Genomic DNA, 23,456 nt, shown 5'->3' with positions numbered 1-23,456 from the left:
CGGCCGCCTTTAACACCAGGCCGCGACCTTCGAAGTGGCAATGTCGCAAGTGGCAAGTGGTGTTGTAACACAGCTGTTTTGTTTGCAAACAGCTAAATGGTATTTGTGTATTTACGAAAGACTAGTGCACCTGTTGCTCGAATTCGGGCATTTGAAAAGTGTTAAAGAGTGAAAATTTAAAAACGTACGTTTTCAGGAAAAGCGCTTTGCAAATGTTTTTCCCCTTTTTTCAAAACTTTTATTATTTTTTTAAATTTCATTAACATTTTAACTTTCATAAAATGTCCATGGTAACGCAATATCTTTGGTAGTTTTTTTTTAAAGAGCATCTTTAGTGGAAAAACACAAAATCCTGTCACGACCATAACGGACGTTTAAATGAATATTAAAAATTGTTAATATTATTTTTATAACTATGTTTTGCTATAAACTAATTTACTTTTATGACCATTATACAATAAAAAGGTCACTAAGCTTTTGGTATATTTGGTCTTTCCAGAAAAAATAAATAACCTCAAAAAATTGAAAAAAAGCCAATAAAATCTTTTTAAATTTGTATAACTACGAAAAAACTTACCTGAGACCCGAAAAATCGTTATGTTTGTATAGAGGTGTGCTTCTTTTGTGTATAAAACATTGAAATATGACGATATTTTAATTTTTGAAATTGTTATGATAGAAATCATAAACGTGATGGTCAGGGACAAGCGGTACGATCGTGAATTGTCTGGAATAATCTAAATCTTTCTAAACAATCCTTCAATTATACTGTTAGTTATATAATAAAAATATGTGTTTCAATTGAACTAAACTGTTCAATTTACAATTATATTAAAGTTATTGTCACGACCAAACACACTATAATCCATAAGGCTGGATTGGTCGTGAAAAAACCTGCAATGGTCGTGAAATTACGTGTTATTTGGCTCTGTTCTGGCAGTAGCCCTGCACCTCATGTTCGAGGATACAATACAAAGTGGACTTCTAGGTTAATCTAGCAATTGAAATGTCTTATAAACAAAAATTAACACCATGTCTACTTCATTGAATGACTACGTACGGTCATGGACACACCAAAATTACAAAAAACACAATCTTTCCTTTATTAATCTTGTAATTCCTCCTTTTAACTCGAAACGACCGGAACTACAATCCTGACGTACACTCCGAACTAGTCTCTCAAACCAACTGACTCCAGGCTTGCCACTGTCGTGCTCCAAAGTTGAAAATTTTTCCCAAATGGTCGTGACGCCATATCAAGGGACAGACTTGTTTTATCATGGTAGTCAGTTTGCAATGACAATAAAATTATAATATGCTCCTTTTTTGTAAGTTTAATAACCATTAGGCCTAATGACATAAAAAATATGGCTTTATATATTTCGGCATGAATAATTAGTCTAAAAACAGCGTGAAAGTTGGAAAATGTACCCTAGGGACACGTCATGGTGGTGAATTTCGAGACTTTAAAAATACGAAAAAAATACCTAGAACCTATTTAAAACCAAATAAATGTGTGTAACATGTTGCCCCCGTCCCAAAAAATATTAAAACATATAATAATAAACTACAAATCCAGTATCTACGAAGTAAAAGGCCAGGGACATGAAAACGTACGTTTTTAAATTTTCACTCTTTAGTAAATCCTCATATCCCAGAAAACTCTTCAAGTATATGCTGGCAAAATATTGTCAGGAGAATGAATTAATTTTTGAATTCCAAGTAAATTTTGGAATGTACCAACCTCATTAATTGCGTTTAAGCTTTATCCTACCAATGTTAACAATAGAAAAGCTAAAAAATGAGTCAGGGTAGGTTTTGCCTCCCATCGAATTTAGTTCCATTGCCAAGCGGCGGATCTAGTAAGCTTTAGTTCACGAGTAATAGTACTCGAGTATCGCCGATTCGGTATCGAGTCGACTCGATACTTCATTGGACTCGATACTCAACGAGTCAAGTACTCGACTCGTCACATCACTAAATGGGACATTTCCAAAAAGCGAAAATACTGTAAATTGGCTGTCACGTATATATTGACGTTTACATATTGTTAATTAACGTATCTTATAAAGGATTATGTGATCTAGTTTAAAAGGAACATGACCTTTCTGTCATGACAGTAGCTGCTTAAATAGTATTTCCTCTTTAACCATCTTTTACAGCCAAAATGTCGTGTTATTTTCAAAAATGTTACCAAACCAGTGCACTAAAGTCCGTAATATAGGCGGGTACAAATAATTTGTCAAGATGAGTACCATTTTAGACTAAGTTTCTATGTTTGGATTTTATTAGACACAATAAGAGCAAATATAACCCGTACAATAGATATAAGATAGTTCAATAAGAAATAATTTAAGAATTGCTGTGATAAAAGGATTTTCCACTGATTTCGTAATTGAATGTTGTATTGCAAAACATGAAATGATAAAAAAGAAAATCAATTTTAAAATCAGAAAATAACATTGCAAATATTTATTTGGTAGAATTCAGTGAAATACAATTTAAAAATGAACAGCTGTTTCATTAAAAAGTATTATTCACATGGCCAAAATGTAAACAACTCTGTGGAGGGATCTTTAAAGGATCTGGGGCAGAGTCCTAAGGAATTTTGGTTAGGTTTTTTTTAATACCTCATCTACAGACCAAGACCTTTCTTTGGACACCTCTACCAAGTTTTTACGCCCAGCCCAGCCGTTCTCTCAAATTAGTGGGGACAAAGTTCCCAATTAATATTTAGATTCCCCTATGTTAATCTTATGGGAGAAACTCCATGTACAACGGCTTTGATGCTAGAATCCACAGTACCTCTGGTCGTAAAGATAAATGTTGTAGTAAAACTATCTCTATTTCTAAATTTGTCCCTCATTTATTTAAATCATACTCATTCAAAGAGAATTAATGGGACGCAATAAGCTGAACAATTCAAATATTTATGTCACTGTACGGTAAAATATTACTGTTTTAGAACATTTTGTTGATTACCTAAATTTCCGTTTACGTTACAAGATTTATAACTGACACAAAGTAACTTTGATGGCCTGTGGGGCAAAGCCCGAAGATTTTTATTACAGGAATTGGTGAAAGGGGGCGTCTACACAAAAAATACTTTATTTTGACACGTCGTTTGTAAAAATCCGTCCATTATTAACGGAGGAGTAGTGTTTCGTAGAAATCGCCTTCACGTATTATTATATAAGGATTCTTCCAAAATGTAAACATTAAAAATTTGGAAGCCGATGGGGCGTAGCCCAAGGGAAATATTAAAATAAAATGATATAATATTGCATTGTCCTCCATTTGTGAACTATGTTTTAAGTCCTCTAGCACATCGGGAAGTTGGTTTAAAATTGATTGCAAAATTTTTACCCGACAAGAAAGGGAGCTAATAAAAACGTTTTAAAATTATTGATGATTATGACAGGAATTATTTATGAAGCAATTTGTTGGGTAGGCGTAAATATATTTTTTTTATTCCAGTTTAAATTTTTTATTGTTTATTTTTGGTCTAGAACTGATATTCTAGGGCCAAAACTCTTTACTAACTCCTCTCAAGCTCTGGTCTTTTAATCAAATTGTTGACCTGAAAGAATGGATCAGTCACCCAACTATATCAAGATTATTAACTGTGTTCTACAGTTTGAATGCAATAATCCGATATTTGTCAGATATAGGTACTTGTAATATTACAAAATAATAATTTCATTGTTAGTTGTAAGTGGGTACTTAATTACAATTGCCTGGACGACGGGTAGTCAAAAATGGTGCTCTAGGTTGCCAGTTTGAACCTGATAAAAGTCAGTAGATTGTTTATGATTCGAATTAAACTGGACCCAGCTGTTCCTGATCATTTTGGGCTTGAAAAATAAATTATCAAAATGATCAAAATAAATGATAAAATGAAAGAGCTGAACTTATATAGTCACTAGTCAGTAACAAAGCTATACTAACCGCTCACACCATTCTACAGTCTACACTCTTTCACACATATTTGGGTTGGATATGCACCTAGTTAGCATTAAGACTAGGTGAAACCCATTAAATCGACGGTTACTTCATGGCTTAAGCTAATTCATCTAACTGCGATGAATCAAAATTGTCAAAATTTTAAACATTAAGCTTTGTTTAATGAGTAATAAATAAGTTTTGAAAATAATAATGACTATTGAGCAAGTTATAAAATATGTTTTGATTATTCAATGAATACCTCATTGGAGTAATTATTACTATATTAACAGGTTTCATCTCCTTTTTGAAGAACATTTAGATAGTATTAAAATCGTGTGGATGGATCTTTTGCTTTTGTGGTAAACACTTCCGCGATTTCGTCAGTGCAAGGCAGATTAAATCTCATATTTTTATTTAAGAAAAAATATCTGTTGAGAAGGCACGTTCTTACTTTAAAGCTCCGTCTACCTTAAGCTGTTCATTTTCTCTTTATTTTGTGCCAAGGAATCACACTGCGCAAATTATGTCTCCACTCCCTTTCTTGAACACCCTATATTCAAAACTTTTGTTACTACTATCACTATACACTACAAACTAAGTAGGCATATTTATTTATTAATTTAGTTATCTACCTGCAACTATCTAAATTTATACTACACATAGTTTTGTTAGGGACAGATTATGAAGGCAACAACAGTGAAATGCTACACAATTATATATTGTCCAAATATACGAATTACAAAGTATTTTATTGATTAATATATTCAAATTACAAATCTTTACTCTTAAGTGTTAACAATACATTTTACACTTTAACTAGCTATAATATAAGGTGGAAAAATGTTATATACCACCATTACCACCTAATCTTAAATTAGTATCATTATAAACAAATAGTCAAACAATTAAAAATACAAATTTAGATATTAGCAGAAGCAAAGGAATTTCTTTAATCCAAATGCAACATATCTACAAACCATTAATATATCTCAATCTTATGCTACATTTTTTAAATTAAATATCAATCCAGATATCAAATGAAAAAGTTAGTGTATTTTAGTAAGGTGGGAACAATTTATACTACCCATTTCATTGTTAATATAATTAATTTCTTATAGCAAAAACTGGTTTATATGGTGGACAGACCTTAAAATTAAATGTCCAGCCAAGTATCAAATCAAAAATTTTACTATAGTTATATAATCATTCTTTTGGTTCTAAAGCCATTTTCAAACAGCTTCCAAAAGCTTCAAAACTTGGGACATTCCGAGCGCCAGTTTTCTTGTTGCTGGGAAGCTCTGTTTGTACCAGACGTTTGTCTTCTTTCTCTACCAGTTACTGACGAATTACTAGTTGATTTATTCCTCCCACTTGTTTCTTCGTTATAGTTCACCCTGTTTTCCTGCCTTGAAGCTCTGAATTGTCTTCCGTTGTTACGATATCCAGAAGTGAAATCATCAGACTTTTGTTCTTTCCTGCTACTTGTTGATGCTGTGTGATATCTGGTTTTATCTTGTTTCACACGACCTTGATCTTGATTGTCTAGACTTTGCTTGATTTTATTTTGTTTGGTCCTTTCCCAGCTTAGGGTGGTGGATGCTTCTTTCAAGGCTTTACTCAAACTTACACAATCATGTTCGGTTTCTAAAAGGTGGGGATTGTTATTTATTTTATCTAAGAATTTAATCATTGTCTCGTCTCTTTGACTTTCTTTAGTGTTCAGGATTAGTTCTTGTAACACCTTGTACATGTTGAGGGGTCCTCTGACAACAAACGAATAGCTGTAGAACTTCTGAAAAACATAAAATTTTCATAATAAATTACGGTACTAAATAAATGAGTTCAAATTTGAAGGGTGCAAACAGAAACTTATTATTTAATGTATGGTGGTAATGCACTATCTTACAAGACCATAAAGAACAACCGTGTAATGAGTTAAAACATGGTCGATGCTCACTCCAAGACAAAATCCAGGAGGATGTAAACAATTTCTTCTCCCTAAAAACATTGATGCTTATAATAAAATGACTAAACAATATTATCGTATTTAGGGCCGCGTTAAGGGTCAGTGGAGCCCTGGGCAAACTCAAAATCAGTGCCCCCCTTTTTTCCTAGTGCAAGTGGGCAGTAGTTGTACGCCCACCAGGCGCCCCTCAACCACCGGCGCCCCTGTGCATACTGTCCGCGCGACTAAAGAAGTCCCCTGAGCTCCAGCCTATTCGTAGTTTGAAGGCGTTACGCTTGAACGTTTCGCGCGACAATTACTGTAGAGCCATCTTGACGCTGCGCTGCTAGTTTTAAGGCTTAGTTTTTGTATTTTATATCTGTATGATTTTTTTTTAAATCTATGTCATTATATTTTTTTGCATGGTCATACAATCGAAGGAAACCCATTTTCTAGTGTTACTAAGGCAAATTTATGATTTTTGTTTAGTTAAATGTAACAATACCAATAAAATACAATACAATAAAATCCTTTTTAAATCCGAGTTTGAAAGCATTAATCCCAAATAATTAGTTGATTCATGAATATACTTATGGTGAATGCATATTACCAGTACATAATATAAGTACACGAGTAGAGTCTACAGCAGTTCCAATAGCATTCATCGCAATATACAGTGTTGGGGAAGCTACTTTTAAAATGTAGCTAGCTACAACTACTACTACATTTCCAAAAAAGTAGCTTAGCTACAGCTACAGCTACAGTTCCGAAAAAGTAGCTAGCTACAACTACAGCTACAATGAAATGTAGCTATAGCTACAATTTTAGCTACTTTTCCAAAGACGTTACTTTTTATTCCATGCACATTAGGTAAATGTAAAATTAATTGCAACTATATAAACCTAACATTACAACAACAGAACCAAAATAAGTTAGTTGGGTGTTCCATCATATTTAGTACTTATTTTTAAATCTATATATTAATTTGAAACTGTTTTTCTTTGTCACAGCTATTTTGAGAGAACGGCTGGGCGTAGAAACTCGGTAGAGGTGTCTAAAGAAAGGTCTTGGTCTGTAGATGAGCCATCAAAAGAGAAACATGGTGAATTCCCTTGGGGCTCTGCCCCCGTGGCCTTTAAGTTCCCATCCCATGTTATTCTTATGGAGGAAAACGGGGTTTTTGTCACAGCTAATTTGAGAGAACGGTTGTGCGTAGAAACTTGGTAAGGGTGTCTAAAGAAAGGTCTTGGTCTGTAGATGAGCCATCAAAAGAGGAACGAGGTAAATTCCCTTGGGGCTCTGCCCCAGAAGCCTTTAAAGTTGCCTCTTCAGATTTGTTTACATTACGACCATATGCATAATTCTACACTACTTTTTAATGCAACAGCTGTTTATTTAAATTGTGATTTATTGAATTTGTCAAAATGAAGTACAGCATTTGCAATGGGTTTTTCTGATTTTAAAATTGATTTTCTTCTGAATCGTGTCATGTTTTGCAATATAATGTTCTATTACCAAATCAGTGGAAAATCCTAATATCACAGTAACTTTTAAAATTATTTCTTATGGAGTAAACTTATATCTATTGTATGGGTTGGTGTCTGCCTTTTTTACCACTTCATGGAGATTGTACGTAGGTGATATTCTTTGGCATATTGCATCTGTAGACGAAACTTGGGTTGGTGTAATTATTACAATGGAAAAGAGCGGGAAATCCTGGACAATTTGATATAAGCTAAAAACAAAACTGAATTAACACTGTGCTGTAGCACAGTCTACATATTAAAATGTATTTCTTGAGCAATCATTGAAATAACCGATTTGCAAACAATGGAAACATAGAAAAAGTCATACAACACAACCAAGTAGAAGAAATAGAAATAATGTTTTTTTTTTTACACTAAAAACACTAAAAAAAGATCAGCTTTTTGAAAAAAGATAGGATATGTACAAAAGATTTTGATTATATCTAACTGTTGTGTAGATCGTGAGTATTTCCATAATCTTTGAGTCGCCTGTAATGCTTCGCAATTGCTCGAATTCGAGCAACAGGTACACTAGTATTGCATTATTTGTAAGCATCTTATATATGTAAATTTCATTAAGTTCAAAGGACATACAACCAAACTATATTTTAAAAGCTCATTTTATTTCTTTAATATAGATTCATTTATAGATGTCTTATATCAACAATTAAGACCAATAAAACTGTAAAACGATTATTTAAAAATACTTTTTTGTGTAACAGAGCCTAGCCTACTGAAATTGGAGTTTATTGCCTTTTTTTACTTTTAATGTTAAACACGACATTGCTATAACTTTTAACCATAGTGATAAGTTACTTTTGTTCTATGAATAACACTTTTCAATGTCAAGAAATCGTCCTTTATTGTCATTATGCATAGGGCAAATTGCGCTTCAACCTAGTTGGTACAGAAAACAGTATTCAGCAACCTATTCTGAAATCGGCTTTTGATTTAAACATGTTGAAATTTGTAAATTAAAAATAACAAATAACCTACTTGGCCTACTTGGCTATGTAACAAGTTGGCTATAGTAGGCTTGTTCTTTCAAGGACTAAACAGATATATTTCTAATAATTGAACTTGGAACTTGGTATTCGTCTTAAATCATAGCATAGCCTAGGAATAGTCCTATACAAGAGCTGTTAGCAGGAGTAAACTATGCTATTTTTTCAATCTAAGTTTCATGTTATATGGAGATTTTTTCGTTACAATTATCATGTAGCCTAGGCATATCTTAAATCTCATCAGGTAATTTCCTCTTTGTTAATTTAGTAAGCCTTTGAAAAATCTTCGTAATCTAACCAAGGAAGGGCTTGTGATGATGAACCACAAATCAACAGCTGAAGCTAGACCAGCTTTCTCATTATTTTAAGGTTTAGTGTTGGTTTCCATTAAAACCCAAGTTGAAACACTATCAATATAACAAAGAAACTAAATTGATTACTAATTTCCCTGTTAAACACTTGCAAGCATTCAATAGCGCTTCTCTTGTCACCGGTAACGTTTGAACGTCGTCTGCAACTAGCGATTTTATTTTATCTGACAGTAATCATAGAGTAGTAAATTAACGAAATGAGAGCCAAAAATGTGGATAACACTCATTTAATAGCCTCCATGTCCACACAACGTTGTAATAGGGAATGAAATGACTGCAACCAGCTGTATGAAGCCAAGAAAGTAGGCCTATTTTTTTTTTAATCTCAGTTTGAAAGAGGTTGTTTCACGTAAGGTTGAGGTTATGATAAAAATCACTATCTCAAACAATGTTAATGTAGCGAGAAAAGTAGCTAAAATTCCGCTACAGCTACTTTAAAAATGTAGCTAGCTACAGCTAAAGCTACAAAATCTTAAAAGTAGCGTAGCTACAGCTAACGCTACAAAAAAAGTAGCGCGCTACTGTAGTCGCTACTTGTAGCGCTACTTCCCAACACTGGCAATATACAACTTATTATTAAAGTTATTAATCCTATTACCGTAAACAAAAGCAAAATCAAGAATCAAGAAAACACGAAAACAAGCAAAAACCCTTTGTTTGACCCAATGTCTACGACAATCACGCAGTTTGACGCGTTCATATCAGGTAACAAGACATTGACGTCTATACTTTTCCAACATTTCTGGAACGTTAAATTACTGTCCATCCAAGTTTTGTCTAGATAGAAAATTTTCCTTTTTTATTCCCTTAGCTTTCTTATCCGTCGCAAATACTTTAACCTCCAATTAACAATGTCAAGCCTTTCAATCTAACATTTTCTTTTAGGGCCAAATTTTTTCCACTTGAACCCCATATCTTTTAAGAGACGCCGAAGTGCCCATTCACTCCATTTTAAATTAATTCTTTCTCTCAAAACAGGTAATAGTTTTTTACATGTAGGGACAATTTTTTTGTTCTTGTAAAAATTGTGTATTACATCTACAATTACACGTTTATCAAGGCTATCTATTTGTACTTTATGGTGGCCTTCTTGCGTTTTTCCCGGGTGTACAGAGTTTTCATCCGGAGTTTGTTTGCCGGCTTTTCTAATTCGTTTAATAGTTTTTTTCTGGAACTTTACAATAGTTTGCGGCACGTTCTGTTGCCTTTTCTATTGGCACTAATAAATTTTTGTCTTTACATTCGTTGTCACAACACTCGATCACCCGTCTAATTAAATCCCTCTCCCCACTATGTATAGTAGCACCACGTTTTCTTAAATCCATAGCTACAAGGACCGTCCAAAACAAAACGAACTCACTACGCGAACACACGAGACTGCAATGAATCGAATGATGTGACCACATGATGATAATCACCTTACCAAAACAAAGATATGAGTAATTATGTTTACAACAGTTGTTTACAGGCAGACATCGAGGCGAGGCGCCCAGATGTTTAGCGCCTGCAAATAGTGCGCGATACCCTCCAAACATAGCTGCGTATCGCTCTGGCTCAAGGGACTTCTTTACTCTCGCGGACAGTATGCCCAGTCTGCCTGTTTATAAAAGCGGGCCTGATCGTATGTCATAATCTATAACATTCATAGTAAATCAAATTCACTGAAACTAAATGTAATTTCGACATCATACGATGATTCTATGATATGATTCTATGTATTAACAAGGGATAAGGTAACCAGTGTCTTCATGGATTTGTCAAAAGTATTTCACGGCGTATCTCAAGACATACAGTACTCCTTAAGAAGCTTAAAGTTTTGGGTCTAACAGATATTTCATTGAAATGGTTTAAGTTAAGAAGTCATACCTCTCCAATAAATCTCCCCATTGTATGTTAAAATAGTAAAAAAAATCGCAAACATTGAAAATGAAACATGGAGTTTCTTTATATTAGGCATAAGCGCCCACAGGGGGGTGCACTTGCACCCCCTGGCTATAAAAAAATAAATTTAATACCTGAAATGTTCTGTAATCTATCTTCTATATATTAATAGGCAAGCATGTTTCTTTAAAACCTTTTTTCTCAGCTTGTGTGCATCGTGGGGTAAATATGCGCATACCGTTGGAAAGCAATTTTCCTGTAGGTGTGCAGAATCCCTTTATAAATTTAAATAGGCTCAAAGATAAGCACAAAAAATGAGTTTAAAAATTTGAAAAAATTAACATGGATCTTATGCGTTGCCATGCTGGTGACGAAATAACAACGAAATATAAACAGAAAATCAAAACAAATGGAAGAAACTCCAATCACATGTTTTATTTACAGTGTGGGGTGAAAATAGAGAAGTGAGTACATTACATATTTTTGGTCGAGTTTCGACCACTGGACGACCTCTCGTATTTATTATTAATCAAAAGAGGGTTTTAAGAAATTATAAAAGTATGTTTCCCCCTCCTCCCTACCACTAGCCCACCTCTCTGCGACCACTTTCAAAATTTCAAAGTATGAATACTAATTCTGAATTCAAAAATTAAAAATGACCAAAGGCATTATACTACTATTTAGTTTATTTAAAAACAAAAGAAAGCTGATCATAAATTAATGATTAGGAACTTTTTAAACTGCAAATCTTGACTTTGAGATAATATTTTTAATTCAAGAGCTAAACAATATGACATAGTCATAGGCACTATTAATTCTGGTTGAGTATAGATACAGAAGCAAAGACATTGTTTAAACTAAATTCACAGTACGACCTTATAAAGCTTATTCGTTCGCACTAGGGCGGCACGGCACGGACGAGCAGCCGTCACACAATTTTTTAACATTCAACATATGGTAATATTCAACAGACAACCTGCAATTTTTTGCCTTAAGTTCAATGTTAAACAAATGCCATGATGGTCGCCCATCCGTGTCGTGCTGCACTAGTGCAAACGAGGCTTAAAACAGTAACAAATCGGCCGTTCAAGGAATGTAAAACTTTTTAATAAAAAAAAAATGTATTTATTTTACAGTTTATTAAACATATGATTGTATTAAATCAAAAGTAGACCTAACCTAAAATATCAAAATGTTCACCAAACAATAATATATGTACTTTCTAAATTAACTGTTAATCACCTAGGCCTAAAACAATTTTATTAGGGTCTTTAGATGGGGCCTTTACGCCCCCAGTCCCAACTTTAAGTCTTAGCTGTCTGGCGCCCCCCCCCCCCCTAAAACACTTGGCTGACTGGCGCCCTAGGCTCCAGCCTAATTAGCCTAACAGGTAATCAGGCCCTGTTTCATAATGGTCACTTCCCATGGTTCATAAAGATTTGACTTCCCTTGATGCACGATACACTATTTTGTTTTGGTTGGTTCTTTGTGTTACCTAAGAGCGTAAAAATATGTTTTAAAACACTATATTTTCAACAATTTTCCTGGGGGAGGCCCCCACGGACCCTCCAGATATGTTATCTATTGCACGATACACCTAATCCAAATCCTGCAGGCGCCCATGAAGTTATGTTATAAAAGATATATGCTAAAGTGTCATCAGTGCTACCCTTAAGATGGAACCGCTCTCTCCAAGCCTAATAATAAGTAGTTTTTTTTTGTTGAATGAAAATAATACATTAATACGGCAAATGTGTTGCTATGTAGCCTAAAATGTCTATGTGATTACCCGAGCAATATATTTAATTAGGCATATTGACTGAAAACCGACAAACAAAATTCTCATTGGTATGGGATAGTAGCGACTGTAGGAATGCAAATGTACATCATCATTTAATAGCAGAGTCAGCTGTCACCTGAGACTCGCACACTCTAGTATAATAAATATTTACAATGGAGTGTTTGTTTATTATTTGAACAGTAGTTTTGTAATAAACTTTTGTGGAATACATTATTTAAGATGTCTACTTTGGATTTGGATAGCAACAAAATATTATGTGAAAAAATATTATTATTTTGTAATACATGTGCTTATTAATAAATTCAATAATGTTCCGTCCAACTAAAATTATTATATTTTAATTTTACATTATATTATGTTTCAGGCCTCGCCATTGCTCGTACATCGCTAAGGACGGCTCTGAGTGCCATGTAGAAAAGGTGTTTGACATGGTCACCTCCAGCCCATGAAGTATATCTTTCCTGGAGTCAAACTGTTTGTAATCCTAGATTTAAAATAGACTTACCTATTGTGTTAATAAGAGAAAGCATAACTTTTGTTACCTTCATGCATGGTGAACTTTCATTTCTTTCAACTATCTTCCAAAAGTATTCAAGTCCTTTTTGTAAATTCTCTTTCAATATCAAGTAATACCAACCAATATCAGCCACAATTAATTCAAGCTTACTAGACAATTGTAATGCTTTCTCGGCCTTCTTGAGATCCTCTAAAGGGTCATAGGTCATGTCATTTACATATTTAATCCTGATAACTTCATTATAACCATAAACCATGTGGTTACAAATTGCTTTCTGAAAGTATTCTAATGCCTTATCTGGATTCTGTAACAGAAACGGTACATTTAGTAATTTTATAGTAATCGGTCTATCGGATACCTTTTACAGATATAAAGGTACCTTCATTAAACAATTAGAAATAAATTAGGAATTTACATTTTCACATCATTATTATGTATATTGTTTAACTTACTTTTAGTGAACTACATAATACCGGTATAGCAAGAATTATTTTGATATTTCACAGGGAAGAAGCTAGCAAGTGGTGTGGTTCCAGATAGATCCAAAATCGATTTGCTTTTTGTTTTGATGGCCCCAGAGAGGACAAAAATTGTATTAGTTCAAATGTTTTGAAACGTGACTGCGATAAATTAAGCGATTGCTATCTGATTTTGATTAAAATTTGCCATGAATGCATAAGCAGGGCAGCAGCTAAAGGTGTTGCAGGGAGGGTTATTTTCCCCGGGCGGCAAAATTGAAGTTTGCTATGTAATTTGTCACCTACCTTTATGTACAAAAAAGTTTGCTTTTGCATAAAAAAGTATAGTCTTGCCAATAAAATGAAAATATTACTATGGTGGTGAGGTTCAAGGATGGGAGCATTGGACATGACTGATCAAGGTCAAAGTCGTTTCTTGTACTTAGGTGTTGGGAGAGGAGTAGCAGAAAAACGACTTTTTTAAACAAGCTTTTTTCTAAAATTAATGATTTGTCACGCTCCCAATAACAGATAAGGATGTCCCTGTGATAAGATTTTTCGGCATTTGCAGATGACTTTTAGATGACCTCATGATGGCGGGAGACGTTGGCGATTTATCCGCGATCGAGGACAATAATGACAATAATTGTGTCATTAGTGACCCGTGACAATAATTTTCATAACAGTCGCAGTATAGAGCTAAAAATATACCAAATTAAAATATTACACATTGATTGTTCTACGGCATTTTGAGATGTTGAAGTGTTCATTTACAGTTTGATTGTATAACATGTTATATATGGAGGATAAATTATTGATGTGGTTTGCTTGAATATCAAAATGTATGGATAACTCGGTAAATTTATTTATTTCTTACTAAGCTACTCAAATTTTACAAAAACCATACAGATATCTAAATATGGGCCCTGTACACATGAGGGGGGTGGCGGGAACCACGGCTGTTGTGGATTTCCCTTTGACCGCGGTTGGAGTTACTTGAGTTGGCATGAGAGCGGACACACATGAGGGCAGTAGCTGCTGCGGTTGACTTGCGGTTGGTACTAGGATAACACAGTCACACACATCTGCGCGCGGGCTTAATCGACAAGTTTTTCTTCTGGCAAAATCCTATCCCTCACTGTGTTTTCATTTTCACTAGGTGATAAGTGATCTTTTACTAGAGTCAAGAGTTCATTGAAAGAGGTTACACTCATCCGAAAGTAGTTAAATAACTTAGGAGGGTAATCTCTTAGTTTTGGGTACAGAGTAACAAATGAATCCAAGGTTAATCTGTGCTATTTTGAGAAAACCTAAAGCCGCATATTTATCAACCGCATACTTGAATAACATGTATTTATGAATCTTCCCCAAAAAATATCAGTTTTTCGATAAACCCTCTCCTAAGGGCACAAATTAAAGGGCTGTTGTTAATCACATTTTAGATATTGAAGATACATCTCGGTTAGATTTGGTTTTATTTGTAGTTTGTTTTATCCAGAGCATGGATAAAACATAGTCCCTTAGTAGATTTCCTATTCTTATGGAACAGCTGAAGCCAATTTTATTGTTAGTTCTGTCCGGTTTTCTGTAGATGTTGTGTTTTGTTTACAATTAGTTTCATGTTATTTCAGTAATTTAAAACCTCGTTTAACCAAATAAAACTATCTAATCATAAACGATAACTCATTCACTAGCTACATAACCAAACAGTGAGACACAAATAAATAGAAACTAACCCTAAAATACTGTAATAGAAACAAATTGTAAACTAAACACGTCATCTACAGAAAACCGCACAGAACTAACAATAAAATTGGCTTCAGCTGTTCCATAAGGATGGGAAATCTACTATATTGGTTAGTGTATGATTCTGAGTTAGTCTTTTGATTCTCATTATAGATGCTTACATTACAATTAAGTTATTATGATGGTTCCAATTCTGCCACACAGTTTAATGCATTTGATTTTTATTTAAATAAGCTAAATGTACAATTGAAATTTGACTGTATAATTTGCATGGTAAGTGCGTGTTAATCACGGGTCACACTAGACTGCTCGCCAGCCGCTGGTGATCAGCGGCTGACACCAGCACCACCTAGCAACGGCTTTTGTACGGGTCATACTAGGCTGCTTGACAGATCTCGTTAAACGAATACTAAGTGATTATTGAGGATGTGTGAGAAAGAACAGCTGGGAGGATTTGCAACAACTCACTGTAAGCTGCTTCTTTGACGTCCCTACTTCTTTGAAGATGAGGTCCAACAAGCACGCATAGTTTTGGAATAAATTTAAGAAATCAATAACCTGCTTACCCAACCACTTAAGCTCAGTAATTTCTATGTCAACGCTACAAATTACTACTTTTAGTTTTAATTGCCTACTTTAAAGCTCGGTTCTTGTCGCCATTTCGTCCTTGGGTCCTCATAAACCAGTACTTAATCTAATATCCTGCCTCACTACCAAAAGTTGAACATGTCCGACATCGCCAGCCGCTGTGAAATGCTCGCTGGCTGGCGGTGCCAGCTGCCAATTTTGTGGTCACATTAAGCTGACAGTAGCAGCTTCTTGAATTTGCCGCTGATGCCAGCCTAGTGTGACCCTAGTAAGTAACTGTTTTTTTACAGTATATTTAGAGACCCACCATATTCTCTTAAATGAATTCTTGCCCTGTTGCAAAGCACGGACAGAACAACTAGGTTCCTTGAATACGGCCAATTTATTCCCTATTTAAATAATTAGGTCTAACGAGTACCGGTACCTAGGTTTGCTGGTATAGGAAAGGAAAAAAGTTTTTTTGTAAAATTTCGATAGTAAAGTATTAAATAAATACTTTTTTTTCAGAATTTGATCATATTACATCCATAAACGTGTAAACATGAACTACAACAGTTTACTTTTATCCCTATAAGAATAAAACAGAAATTTTAAATGTACAGTTTTTTTTTTTTCAACAATGATTCAATATACAAAATTATTTGTTTTTTAAGCTCCACATGACGGCTGTAATAAAAATTGGTCATTTTCATGTTTTCAGGGGAAAATTGTTTGAACAATTCCAAGACTCCATAACACCCTATTCCTATCACCCGATCAGATCTTGCTGGCTCGGCAACCCTTTAAGTCCATCCCGTCCTACACACTCAAACCAAATTTTATTAAAATCTTACCAAAATTGCTAGAATTATCTTATTATGAAAGAATTTTATATTAAATTGGTTAAAATTGTAATATCTTTTTCTAGTAATGTTAATAGTTTAAAAAATGTTTAATGATATCCGAGTTCTTGCAGCAACAACAATAAATTTTGATTTTTCAATAGATGACCCGTGTGCTAGGTTCACACGAGCGACACATCATGCTGCTAGGCTGTGACTAGCATTTTCCCGACCCAATGATACACTAGTTTACCCGAGCGACAAGTCCCCCGACTAGATCACAGGCGTAAACGAATGAACATTGATAAAGGCGATTTAGGTATGCGAGCTGTAGCAAGACGGCAGACTGCACGTGTGAACGCTCTCATATGGCTACGTATATGTATTGCTACGCCGCATGGCCGAGGCAATTAGCGACACTTCGCTAGGAAGCGGACCCTGGCGATAGTTTGAGACACCAAGCTATATCGCGGCTTGATCGTCACGACTGTACGCTTATGTGAACGGCTCCATTTGGTCCTGTGGTCTGCTATGCCACACCTGTGCCCTAGTAACAGCCTAGCAGCTAGATGTTTCGCTTGTGTGAACCAGGTCTTAGACTAAGAGATGAATATGTATATGTATATATGTATGTGAGAAGTCTCATTATTGAATGATGATTAAGGATATAAGAAAATGCAAAGTATAAACATTTGGAAAAAAACATATTAACAATACAATGCAAAGATCTGATTTAGCTATAAACATATCTTTCACCATATTTCTTGACTATGCATATATTTTGATCTTACCGGCTCATTTCGAGAATAGAAGGTTCCCAGCATTTGGAAGGTAATGGGATTCAGGGAATATTGTTCGGCTTTATGTAGTAATTGTTTGGCCAGACGGTAGTTTGCAAACTGCTTGGGTAAACTCATCAACCCATTCCCTGCTCTTCTCAAAATAGCGGCTGAAGTTGGATTTAACTCAATGCTTTCTCTGAAATCATTATATGTACTATGGGTATAATTTATAGATATAATACAAGTGACAACCAGATTTAATAAATTTATGTGCAGGTTTTCTTCTTAGAAAAATTAGACACCATGCTACTTCAGATTTATCCTAATATTGTGCATATTATTGTGATTGTGATTTATGCAATATTCCCATGTAAGATGTGATTATAACCTTATGGGACAACTCTTGCAGTTCATAAACTTATCTTCAATGGTATTAAAAGTAATCAAGAATACACAAAAAAGACAGTCCTGCAAACCAATATTTAAATTACAAATAATGACTTAGCTTAATCTATTTATTTAAACACACATCATATATCCTAATAACATTTTCAATATTAGGCCTAGATTTAATTTATGCAAGTTAAAGAAAAACAAAGCAGCTTAATTTTATGTACATTAGATAGAGCTATTCAATAAACTGCCAAAAAAGGCTTGGTGTGTTCTTTAAAAGATTTGATTTGTTTTTAAAACAAATAGTTGAAGGAAAGTGTATTCTATTCCATGATTATCTGGCCTCTGATGTTAGTTCTCATTGTGTTTAGATCATTAATATCAATATTCTTAGGGGCATGTTGGGACATAAGTCCCTAAAAAGCTCGTAATGTAAAACAACTTACGTATTTTAATATTTAAACAAACTAAGAATAAAATTATTTATTTGTCAAGATCGATATACCTTTACACCATATTTTTGTCTAAAAAAGTCACTCAGCTGTTTGCTTTTGTTGTTGTTATCTATATAATATGAAATCCAATGTTTGCCCTGTATGTGTTACCAAATGACCATCCGATCGTGATGAAACTTAAAGGGAAGTAAATAAATACTATACAAAATGATGAATGCTTGTTTATGGATATCTTTTGATCAAACTTGGCAGATATATTCATTTGATACTAAGCAATAATTATTTTACTTAAAACACACACTTTATTAGTTTCCTTGTAGCAGCAAACCTAGGTACTCGTTAAACCTAATGTTATTTAAATAGATCAATTGAAAATCAATTCAGCCAAATGGAAATTTGCTTAGATGGCAGGTTTGCTGCGGCGGGGGTATTTATTTTCACTCTCATCTTTTCCTCAAAATAGTCACCCCTGGAATATGCTGATGATGTGGTATTTGTATATTATGTCTTCGTCTTCCTTCCTAGTTAGCCCGTTCACAAAATTTAAGCGGTTTAAGGGGAAGGTTCCTAGGTTCCCTCACCACTTTTTTTTCTTAATATGTCAGCTGTTGTTTCTAAGCTAGGGTGAGATGGTAGGGTATGGAATCGCTTCCCCTCAAACCGCCTAAATCTTGGGGACGGAGTAGTACTACATCCAACAAGCATTATAAATACATCAAGCACTGAATATTACTGTGGTTGTGACTGTCTGACATTTTATTTTAGGATACCTTGATCCTGTAAGAAACTTGACTTTGGGGCTACTTCAGATGCCTTTGCTTTACAATACACCATACAATGATAAACACTGAAGCTTGTTGAGTTGAACTAAACTTACATGTACAGGTCACTTGCGTTTTGGTCGAGGGAATCAATCACATTTTGAGTGGCTGGGGGAGAATGTTTATTTTTTTGCAGATACCTAGCTTTTTCACGGTACGCTTGAGCCAAAAATACAAGGTGCTTGGCATCCCGGTCCAGGCTTACAGCTTCCTCAAAGTAAGGTATTTCTTCTGAAGGGTCCTGCAATCTTTTGTCCCTCCGAATTTTTCCTGGCAACACAAATTAAGTGTAAATGAGTGTCTAATTTATATACATTTACAAAGATTTTAAAAATCAGGTCTGCTTTAGTAAAAGCGCCCAGTGTAGCCCAACACAAGGGCACAAGTATAGAGGTTTTATTATTTATTGGGAGCACAAGGAAGAGAAAATTCACAATCGAGGTAGGGTGGGAGGGGGCAAAATAGTCTCTTGGACCCATATAGGGCTTCTTTGCATGGCAAACTGTTTAAATAAGAATAGTTTAAGCTATGTGGGATTGGGTGATTAATTAACAAATCACCCATTTATTTTGGTTTGTATACCCTGACAAGAAATTAAAAATTAATTATATTCCCAAATCATATATCCCATTTCCTATTTTAATCCATGTTGTATTCAGTGAGGCGTGGCTTTGGAATTTGATGACAGGGTTGGCCTAGCCATTTTCTTCCTTCTGGTCTGGTAGATATTGCTCAACTTAACAGTGTATATAGTTTGAATTTGACTTCAATGTCAAAGGACTTTGACCGCCACCATGGGGAACAGGGCCAGTTCTAGGAATCTTTCACAGTTAAACGAGAACCCGAATCAGCGCCACCTAGAATTGCCCCCCATGAACTAAATTAAATTATAATTACTTGAATTTAGTAAATGAAAAAATTGACCGCTATACTGGTGTTTTACTATGCTATTGAGATACTTACGCAATATCTTTCCAGTCCAATATTTCCAAGTTGCACATTGTGGATCAAGCTTATTAGCTTCTTTCATGTGAATCAAAGCAAGGTTTGTTTCTTCTGTACAGCTCAAATAGAACTTTGATTTTACGGCATGGATTGCCGATTGCTGAATTGGATCCATCTCTGAAAGTGGCTTAAGGTTGGAGCATTTCACCTGCAGGAACCAATAATTACAGTAACAAATCAGGGAGAATGTTTTGTAGAGTAGAATCCAAACGGGCTAAAGAGATAACAGGTACATTTCGGCCTTATCTCCTCTCCCCTGAGTGGCTGAACTTAACTCAAGAGTTATGTGAATTGTTAATTCATTTTAGAGTTAAAAGTTATGTTAACAGTTTTATTTTAAGGAGTGATTGCTACTCACTTGGTACATTCTTGCTGTTACTTTAACAGCAAATTAATTGTTTGTTAGACTTAAAAAAACATTGACGATGTCTATTGTAATACTTTTAGGCTATTACTTAGTGACAAAAAAGATCTTGAATCTTGAACCCACTCATTACACCAAACTCGTGGTTATCTGAGCCAACTAACCGAGTTAAAGTCATCAGAAGAAACAAAATTCAAAGGAAGTTGGCAGTTGTATTAGATTATTGTACACCCCTTATTGACACTTATAAAAACCACTTGCCCCTCAAATAATAAAGTTATTGGCAACCCCTGTTAGTAACACCCCTGCCCAAGCAATATTGCAGAATAAGTGAATTGCCATTTACCTGCTTGGATTTTCACTAAATCTTTCCTTAACATTTTCAGATTTATTTTCTCTTTTAATACAATTAATTTTAATGACTACTTTGGTTTGCTGCTACAGGGAAGGTAATAAAGTGCATTTTATATAGCTTAGTATTAAATAAACAAATTCGCTGAATTTGAACAAAGTATATCTCTAAACATGCAAACTATACAACAGTGTGTGTTAGGGTCCTCCATACCCTAAGAATAATATGGGTATTTAAATGTACAGTTTTTTTGGAATGTCCTCTGTAACTAGTGGACAAACACGCTTCAAGATACTAAATAACTTTTTTTAACCTTTTCAAAATTGTTTGAGAAGAAATTGTAAAGTTTTATGTTTTAGAGGTCAAAAATGGGAAGAGCCAATTTTTACCCTATAAAATCTTATTCCCATAGTGTGACATGCTGGTTTGCAACCCATTCAAATATGCTGGTTTGCAACCCATCCTTATTTAAAATACGTGAAAGCGATTTCTACAAAACACTACTCCTCCGTTAATAATTGACGGATTTTTACAAACAAGGTGTCAAAATTAAGTATTTTTTGTGTAGACGGCCCCTTTCACAAATTCCTGTAATAAAAGTCTTCGGGCTTTGCCCCACAGACCATCAAAATCACAATGTATTTCTTATGAAGAAAAGATTTTGTTTACTTAAACAGACGAATAATTTGTATTAATTGCAGCTGTTCATAGTAAACACATGATACAAACAAGAGTGTTCGTTTTCAGTTTCGATAGATGGAGTGGAGTGAGCCTTCGTTTTCAGAGCAAGTTCGTTTCCAGTTTCGATAACTGGAGTGGAGTGATTGATTACATTATCTTTGAGATGACTCTTATAAGTCAACGGAAATTGTGACTCTTATTCGTAAAAAAAACTCCTTTAATATTTAGCAATTGCTCGAATTCGAGCAACAGGTGCACTAGTTCAAATAAATGTAGGTTACACATATGTACCTACCAAATTTATTTAAAATCAGTAAATTGGTCCCGAGTCTAGATCTTATTACCACTTAGGTTATTTCCTAAATGGAAAATTGGCTTAAAGTTAATAAAAAACTATCACCTTTAAATCCTCAGCTTCAGTTGAATTGTCCTCAGATAATATGCACACATTTGCAGCTGTAGCTACAAATACATGTTCTAACGCATCTTTAATTCTCAAATAAAAATCCCCCTTGTCTTTTTCCATTTCAAGCAGCATATCCTTCATTTGCCTGACGAAGTATTTTGATTTCTTGAAATCCTTCATCAATGAGTACTCAAATGCTAGGGCTAAGTAGGGCAGATATCTAAAATAGGAGAAATTATTATCATGGAATGTTAGATTTTAGTTACCATTTTGTTATTAGTGGTTTGATTTTAATTTTCTTGATTGCAATCGCTTTTTTCCATCAAGACCTGTAAGTGATATAAAAGTTGAATAGGCCTATACTTCCCATTTGAAGATTTTGAACTACCCCATACCCCCACTAAGGGTAAATATTGAAACCATCATTATTCATTATTGTAGATCATCAAAGCAACATGGCCGACCAATCGGAAACACGGAGACAGCAGAAATGGCTTCCGGTCCCTGGAAAAGTAAAACCAACAAAATGGCGGAGCGATGTACGAAACACAACATGTCTATATTGTCAACTCGTAGTAAAACTCATGATAGGAATAAACAGAATTAACACCCATCTTGCCGCATCGTACATCGCTCCGCCATTTTGTTTATTTTACTTTTCCAGGGACCGGAAGCCATTAATTTCTGTTGTCTCCGTGTTTCCGATTGGTCAGCCATGTTGCTTCAGTCTCATTGGTGGAGTCATTGCGAACGGTGCTAGGCTATTAGTGTTCCATTGTGTGAGCTTTTTACGTTACACCTTTTATAGATTATAGTGTTTTGTGATTGGTTTCTATTTGCATGTTGTATCATGACTTGACTGCTATACAGTGCTTATTTTTTGACTGCTACCCTCTGTAGTGAATTCCAACTTAGGTTGAGCGTTTGTGTATTGTTAGTTGTAATGTGTTAGTTAAGTTTTTTCACCTGAGGACGGGATCAGATTCCAGATCCCGAAACGTTGTGTATTGTTTTTTACAATCGTGATGGAAAATGTCCACAATATACCTTTGAACAACATTAACTCACCATCACGAACAATGAACTTCAAGCACTTATACAGTGTATTAGATGAGAAACATTAGTTTAATAAATATCTAAATTAAATGAAAGTAGGCTACATGTAGGAAAAAATTAACTATGGTATTTTATAAGATTTATGATAGGCCTACTTACTTTTCAAAAGTGTAACTGTCTCCTTGGTTACTGTAATCCATCATCTTTACCAAGTAATCGCCTGATGATAAGTTTTCACTTTTGACAATTTGAGCCCAACCGTATGGAGATTCAGTGTGTTCTATCTCTTTAGGAGGAGCATAATCGATTAAATCAATATCTTTTACTTTTCTCAAGTAAGTGTTATATCGATCATTACTGTTGTTAGCGTCATCTATTTTTGCTAAATCTTTCGTCAAAGAAAATCCAGTGCTTGAATCCATCTAAAAAAAAAAATTTTATTCATACAATGTTGTTGTATGGTTATGTTTTTCTGTAGGAAAGGAAAATTTTCAAATAATGTTTTAATATGATTAAAAAACTGTAAGGTCTGTTTGTT

At 34.5% G+C, this 23,456-nt stretch overlaps 1 protein-coding gene across 1 annotated transcript in view; it reads right to left on the bottom strand.

Annotated features, from left to right (window-relative positions):
• Window positions 1-4,978: 4,978 nt before the first annotated feature.
• Window positions 4,979-23,456, bottom strand: part of LOC128986964 (uncharacterized) — a 28,001-nt gene continuing 9,523 nt past the window's right edge. Inside the window, exons 2-8 of the mRNA XM_054407597.1 lie at window positions 23,078-23,340; window positions 21,857-22,082; window positions 20,018-20,207; window positions 19,111-19,324; window positions 17,395-17,581; window positions 13,016-13,294; window positions 4,979-5,737 (exon numbers count right to left, since the gene is read on the bottom strand). Of these exons, the coding sequence (XP_054263572.1) occupies window positions 5,195-5,737; window positions 13,016-13,294; window positions 17,395-17,581; window positions 19,111-19,324; window positions 20,018-20,207; window positions 21,857-22,082; window positions 23,078-23,340 (1,902 nt within the window). The 3' untranslated portion in view covers window positions 4,979-5,194. The remainder of the gene's footprint in view (window positions 5,738-13,015; window positions 13,295-17,394; window positions 17,582-19,110; window positions 19,325-20,017; window positions 20,208-21,856; window positions 22,083-23,077; window positions 23,341-23,456) is intronic.

Source organism: Macrosteles quadrilineatus, unplaced genomic scaffold, assembly GCF_028750875.1.
Source record: "Macrosteles quadrilineatus isolate MER2022 unplaced genomic scaffold, UCM_ALF_1.0 Scaffold_2__2_contigs__length_208266976, whole genome shotgun sequence".
Classification (NCBI taxonomy): Eukaryota; Metazoa; Arthropoda; class Insecta; order Hemiptera; family Cicadellidae; genus Macrosteles; species Macrosteles quadrilineatus.
This window is presented reverse-complemented; position numbering and strand designations above follow the sequence as displayed.